This window comes from Nanorana parkeri, unplaced genomic scaffold (assembly GCF_000935625.1).
Source record: "Nanorana parkeri isolate BGI_ZX_2015 unplaced genomic scaffold, ASM93562v1 scaffold4019, whole genome shotgun sequence".
NCBI classification, from domain to species: Eukaryota; Metazoa; Chordata; class Amphibia; order Anura; family Dicroglossidae; genus Nanorana; species Nanorana parkeri.
The window spans coordinates 1-7,057 of record NW_017310286.1 but is presented as its reverse complement, the minus strand read 5'-3'; the positions used below and the strand labels follow the sequence as shown (position 1 = coordinate 7,057).

General features: G+C 43.8%; 1 protein-coding gene across 1 annotated transcript; it reads left to right on the top strand.

Annotated features, from left to right (window-relative positions):
- Window positions 1-4,782: 4,782 nt before the first annotated feature.
- LOC108803680 (gastrula zinc finger protein XlCGF17.1-like) lies at window positions 4,783-5,853 on the top strand. Its single transcript, XM_018575501.1, has one exon. It carries the CDS (start codon window positions 4,783-4,785, stop codon window positions 5,851-5,853), a length of 1,071 nt encoding a protein of 356 aa, XP_018431003.1.
- The last annotated feature ends 1,204 nt before the right edge of the window (window positions 5,854-7,057 follow it).

The following is a 7,057-nucleotide window of genomic DNA, read 5'->3' as shown; positions in this document are numbered from 1 at the left end:
CCGTTTCTCGCAGCTTTGACCAGTGCCTCCAAACGCCTTTTTTAATTTTTTCATTAATTTTCAATCATTTTAATAATTAATTTTATACTATATTTAAATTAAAACCAAAAACCTCTCCCCCACTGTCCCAATAGGGAACAAACGTAGCCCCCCTCCAGAAGGAAGGACAGTGTCAGAGATGATTGGAGGATCTACAGCCGAGTAATACACAAATAAGAGTTCGGGGACTTCAATGTATTCTAAGACTTCGGAAGGACACATAAGAGATACAAAGTAACATATTCCTTTTATACTGACAAAGATTTTAGTAACAATGTAAAGCAATCTATAGAAACATGTATCCTTATATATTCAACCGTGAACTGCACAGACAGGAAGTGATGTAAGTGAAGACAGGAAGTGATGTATGTGAACAACAGGAAGTTCCATGTGAAAGGTGATTTGGGAGGAAGAAGAGAGGAGACATTGCTGGAACTGGCAGCAGAGGAGGTAATAAGATATTATTTTATATGTACACCCAGTACCCCCTCCCCCCGTCATGTCCGTCCTCATCCTTCATAGTCACTGTGATGTCTTCTATTTCAAGCATTTGTCCATCCAGAGCCATTTATAGACCGGATACATCCTAAATATAGAGCCATTTATCCAACCGTCCATCCAGAGCCGCCATTTATAGACCAGATACATCCTAAATATAGAGCCATTTATCCAACCGTCCATCCAGAGCCGCCATTTATAGACCAGATACATCCTAAATATAGAGCCATTTATCCAACCGTCCATCCAGAGCCGCCATTTATAGACCAGATACATCCTAAATATAGAGCCATTTATCCAACCGTCCATCCAGAGCCGCCATTTATAGACCAGATACATCCTAAATATAGAGCCATTTATCCAACCGTCCATCCAGAGCCGCCATTTATAGACCAGATACATCCTAAATATAGAGCCATTTATCCAACCGTCCATCCAGAGCCGCCATTTATAGACCAGATACATCCTAAATATAGAGCCATTTATCCAACCGTCCATCCAGAGCCGCCATTTATAGACCAGATACATCCTAAATATAGAGCCATTTATCCAACCGTCCATCCAGAGCCGCCATTTATAGACCAGATACATCCTAAATATAGAGCCATTTATCCAACCGTCCATCCAGAGCCGCCATTTATAGACCAGATACATCCTAAATATAGAGCCATTTATCCAACCGTCCATCCAGAGCCGCCATTTATAGACCAGATACATCCTAAATATAGAGCCATTTATCCAACCGTCCATCCAGAGCCGCCATTTATAGACCAGATACATCCTAAATATAGAGCCATTTATCCAACCGTCCATCCAGAGCCGCCATTTATAGACCAGATACATCCTAAATATAGAGCCATTTATCCAACCGTCCATCCAGAGCCGCCATTTATAGACCAGATACATCCTAAATATAGAGCCATTTATCCAACCGTCCATCCAGAGCCGCCATTTATAGACCAGATACATCCTAAATATAGAGCCATTTATCCAACTGTCCATCCAGAGCCGCCATTTATAGACCCGATACATCCAAAATATAGAGCCATTTGTCCAACCGTCCATCCAGAGCCGCCATTTATAGACCGGATACATCCTAAATATAGAGCCATTTATCCAACTGTCCATCCAGAGCCGCCATTTATAGACCGGATACATCCTAAATATAGAGCCATTTATCCAACTGTCCATCCAGAGCCGCCATTTATAGACCGGATACATCCTAAATATAGAGCCATTTATCCAACTGTCCATCCAGAGCCGCCATTTATAGACCGGATACATCCTAAATATAGAGCCATTTATCCAACCGTCCATCCAGAGCCGCCATTTATAGACCGGATACATCCTAAATATAGAGCCATTTATCCAACTGTCCATCCAGAGCCGCCATTTATAGACCCGATACATCCAAAATATAGAGCCATTTGTCCAACCGTCCATCCAGAGCCGCCATTTATAGACCCGATACATCCTAAATATAGAGCCATTTGTCCAACTGTCCATCCAGAGCCGCCATTTATAGACCGGATACATCCTAAATATAGAGCCATTTATCCAACTGTCCATCCAGAGCCGCCATTTATAGACCGGATACACCCTAAATATAGAGCCATTTATCCAACTGTCCATCCAGAGCCGCCATTTATAGACCGGATACATCCTAAATATAGAGCCATTTATCCATCTTCCATGAAGCTGTCTCGGGGGTTGTTGGCTCTCCTCTATAATGGACACCAGGTCTTCCCTGGAGAGGAAGAAGACGGATCTATAGAACAAGTTCTAATCTAGGCAGCAGAAGGAATGATGATCCCTACAGGACATAGAAGAAGGGATGAAGCGCCAGGTTCCTATAAGGTGTCAGGATGTCTCTGTCTATCTCTCCATGGAGGAGTGGGAGTATCTAGAAGGACACCGGGATCTCTACAAGGACGTAATGATGAAAGTGATGCTATAATTAATAATAATAGTTAGTGGAGGATTGTTGCTTTATTTTTTTTTTGGCCCCTCTTTATAATTTGTTTTCTTGTCTCGGTCATGTGATCCTGAACACCAATCACAGCACAGATGCCCCCAGACCTATTGTGGTGGAGTTGGCCGTCAGCGGTGACATCAATGTCCTCAGTACATTCCGTGTCCAGTGACAGTAATAGGACAGAGCTCACAATATAGACATTCCCGGTAGCGATGCACCAGAAGGGGTTCTTCGGTATCGAGTACGAGAACCGATATTTATATTTCGGTATTCGTAAATAACAGCACTTCTGCTAGCATGGAGCCGGCTTCCCGGCCAATCAGCTTCAAGCCGTCTTCCCGGCCCTATCAAGAAGCCGGGAGGCAGCAAATCAACATGGAGCCAGCAGTTTGACTTCATTACCCGCCGCCCGGCTTCCCGATTGCTCAGCATGCAGGCTCCACGCTGTTTGCTCGGGAAGCCGGGCTCATGTTCCGACGCGGGACTGATAGAGCAAATCTTCCTCTGACTGGAAGTTCTGGTACTGGCTTCAGTATCGGGGCATTTGGGCGAGTACCAGTAATATAACATACAAATCAGTCGGAGGTCTCCTGTCTATGGAGGAGCGCCGAGCAGACGACATACATCCCAGAATATTCTGGATCATTATCAATGTATTATCTGTCCGCAGGGGGGAGTGTCCTGTAGAAACCACATGACCACTTTATGTCAGTGTGTGTGTTTCCTACAGATGGATCCAGTAAGAGGAACCCACCAAAGAGATGTCCCCGCCCCCTGTATTCCCAGGACCCCACCCAGGAAGATCTCACCATCCCCCACCATGATCAGGTAGGTGGGACTGAAGGACAGCAGGTATACAATCATTCTATAGTATGAGATGACATTCCTCTATATAATCTCTTGTTCCTTTTTACAAATGCGTTCGATCATCTTGGGAGTTTAGGGTGAAGATATGAAAGACCTAAAAGTTAAGGTGAAAGTGGAAGAAGAAGATACATTTGTTAGGGGGACCCAGCAGCCTTCGGAGAAGGCTAGTCCTCTCTATTCCCGGGATTCCACACAGAAACATGCCACCATCCCCCACCATGATCAGGTAGATGGGACTCAATCTGAGATGACTTCTTTCATGTAATCTCTTTGTTGGTGAAGACTTTCCAGTATTGTTTTATTTGCTCTCTTTGCCATGTAGGCCGTGGAGCTCAAAGACCTCAAAATCGAGATTAAAGAGGAAGAAGAGGAGACGTTGGTGAGAGGAGCTCAGCAGTCCACGGAGGAGGGGGAAGGGACATTGAAAAGCACACAGGGGAAATCTTTTCTCCATATTGACACAAGTAAGTCATAGAAAATTTGGGTCAAATTTTAATTTTACATCGGGTGTAAAAAGACAAATGTCCATCGGGTTCATCCTATACCAGTGGTTGTCCCAGATAAGGGCAGAAAAAGAGATGACTTCCAGCATTCCACAATGTAATTGTTTAAAAATATTACCAGGCATTTACATATTTCATATCTAGAAACATTAAGATTCAGCGTTCCAGTGATATGCTGAGTCAGCTAGAACATGTTCCTGTAGAGGACCGTGTTACATTTCCCCAAACCTTCAGTGGGGGACACTGCAGGCCACTCGGTGTAAGCTCCGTCACTAGGTGTTCAGACAGTTGGAAAGCAGAAGGCCTGAACCCTCCGGAAGGACATCTCCCTCTGCACAGGAAGTCAGCACCGGTTTAGCTTAGCGTCCTCATCAGCCGCCAGCAGCAATACCCAGAAACATAGATCCTTCAGCAAGACATCTCTGTCTGGAGAACACCCAACATTAACCTCAGGGTATCATTGTAGAGTTTGCAGGTCCACAGACTGGTTGTTGACCTTCTTATGGATGAAGCTCTTCTCAGTCCACTCATTCTTGTTTTACTGTTATACATATTTACTCTTCTCAAGCTAATTTCATGTCTCTATAAGAAAGACCAATTTGAAAGGTATTCCTGCTATTCTAGTGCCCCCCCACTAGCCACAATTTTTTGGGGGCATTCAAAGGTATTATTCCTGATTGTGGTTCCTCAGTATAACGTCATGTTCTCCACAAATATGGAAATACTGTACACCATATGAAGGTCCATCTCCATTCCTCAATATAATGTCATGTGACCAACACATGAGGAGGAGATACTGTACACCATATGAAGGTCCATCTCCGTTTCTCAGGTGGTTAGTTCCATCCGGAGCTCTGACACGCTCTTTAGTTCCAGAACAACATATATGACACCTGAATGATGAATATTTCTTGTTCTCCACCAGGTGGTCGCTATGTCTGGAATACCTCGGAGGGACATCTTACTTTATCTTCAGATTGTAATGCAAAGGATTACCACATCGTACAATATTCTCCAGACGTAAATCCCATTACTAGTATTCCGGATCCATCTAGTTCTAAGGGATCTTTCAGCCACGACAGAAATCACGCAGTGCAGCGTTCATTGTCATGTTCGGTGTGTGGGAAAACTTTTGCTGAAAACAAAGACCTTCTTATACACAAGAGAAGTCACACAGCTGAACGTCCCTATTCATGCTCAGAGTGTGGAAAGTGTTTCACGGAAAAAAAAATACTGCTGAAACACCTGAGAGGTCACACTGGTGAGCGTCCTTTCTCGTGTTCACAGTGTGGGAAATGTTTTATTCACAAGGGAGATCTGCTTAGACACGAGAGAATTCACATGGGTGAACGTCCTTTTTCATGTCCAGAGTGTGGAAAAAGTTTTATCCACAAAGGTGACCTTCGTAGACATCAAAGAATTCACACAGGCGAGCGCCCTTTTTCATGTTCAGAATGTGGCAAAAGTTTCATGCACAAAGGAGACCTTCTTAAACACCAGAGAATTCACACAGGTGAACGTCCTTTTTCCTGCTCAGAGTGTGGGAAAAGTTTCACTGAGAAAGGCACACTTGTTACCCACCAGAGAATTCACACGCGTGAGTATCCTTTCTCTTGTTCAGAGTGTGGGAAGTGTTTTGCTGTTAGAGGAAAACTTGTTATACACAAGAGAAGTCACACAGGTGAGCGTCCGTTTTCTTGTTCTGAGTGTGGAAAATGTTATTCCGGCAAAGGAAAACTTATTGCTCACCAAAGAAGTCACACAGGCGACAGCCCTTTCAAATGTTCAGAATGTGGAAAACGTTTCAACCAGAAGGCAGACCTTCTTAAACACCACAGAATTCACACAGGCGAGCGGCCTTTCTCATGTTCAGTGTGCGGAAAGTGTTTTGTTCAGAAAGGAAACCTTCTGAAACACCAGAAGACCCATGCGGCGCAGCACCGAGAGCCACAAACACAAGATGCCAAATGAATAAATGTTCTCTTGTTGCGTTTTTTACATTTGAAATGACTTCACTTACCCTGCGAATCTTCCTTCGGGTGATTGTAAATGTCACACTCTTGTGTTGTAAATACTGTGAAACATGAATACGGGGTGGGAGCCTTCTTATGTTTAGGAGCGGGAAATGTTTTATTTGCACACCAGAGAACTCACGTGAGCTAGTTTCTCCATTCATGTTTAATGTGCGGGAAATGTTTTAGAAATCTACTTGGGCATCTGCTGATGCTCTTGGGAAATGTATGGTGGCTTTCAAGCCTTTAAAGAACTTTATAGAACTGTATAGTAAAAATTAAAGGGGTATACCCAGGCTCAAGTCATAGTTCAATATTTGGTGGAGTCTGTTTTGCATTAGCTGAAGGTGCCAATCGGCTTTTTCTTTGTGGTGAGATCTTCCCGCTACAGTCCCAGTCTCTGTTACCTCCACCATTGAGCCGACCTCGTTCTACCTCCAATGAAGGGAGCACTTCACAATGTGTGCATCAGGAACTCAAGAGAAGGACATACCAGGGAATGTGTCTTTGGAGTGGTGGAGGGGCAGATGGGTCTAAGCAGTTGACTTGAAAAATTAGGGGCGTGTAGAACTAATGTTTTAGGGGCGTGGCTTCATTGTTATAGCAATGAAATAATAACATGGTCTTCAACACAAAGAGTTCTGACGTGGTCCCAGTGCACCATGAACTGTGGTAAGACGTGGCCAAATGGGTCAAGTCAGCGATGGTGACAATCAATAGGCAGTCGTCCTGATACAGAGGCAATGAAGAAGCAAAACATAAGGAAGAAAGTGGAGCCGGATCGGCCGGTTAGTTGTATATAAAACTATATGTACGGATGGAGGCGACTGGGTGCAGAAAGCACACTAAATATGTACAAAAACCCAACCATCCAATCAGGATTCATCTCTCACCAATGGACAATGAACTTATTACAGGGCCGCTATTGGCTGCCGCATGTCACAGCGCTTAGTTTTTTTTTGCTTTTCATCTTTAGTAATATTTGAGTTGCTTTTACTTCAGCTATAAAAATGTATTTAGATTTCAACCTCATTGTGTGTTATGTGGTGATGCCGATCTCTCTAATGTCAATAAAAATCCTCCACAATCTATAATGTTCTGTGTTCTTCTTCATAGACGGGGGAGCTGTCAGAGAATGTAGTGTGGATAGTGTTAGGAGAGCT

Bases quoted from the DNA above. Each gene is read 5' to 3' on its own strand.
- LOC108803680 (XM_018575501.1), top strand. From the start codon at position 4,783: ATGAATATTTCTTGTTCTCCACCAGGTGGTCGCTATGTCTGGAATACC.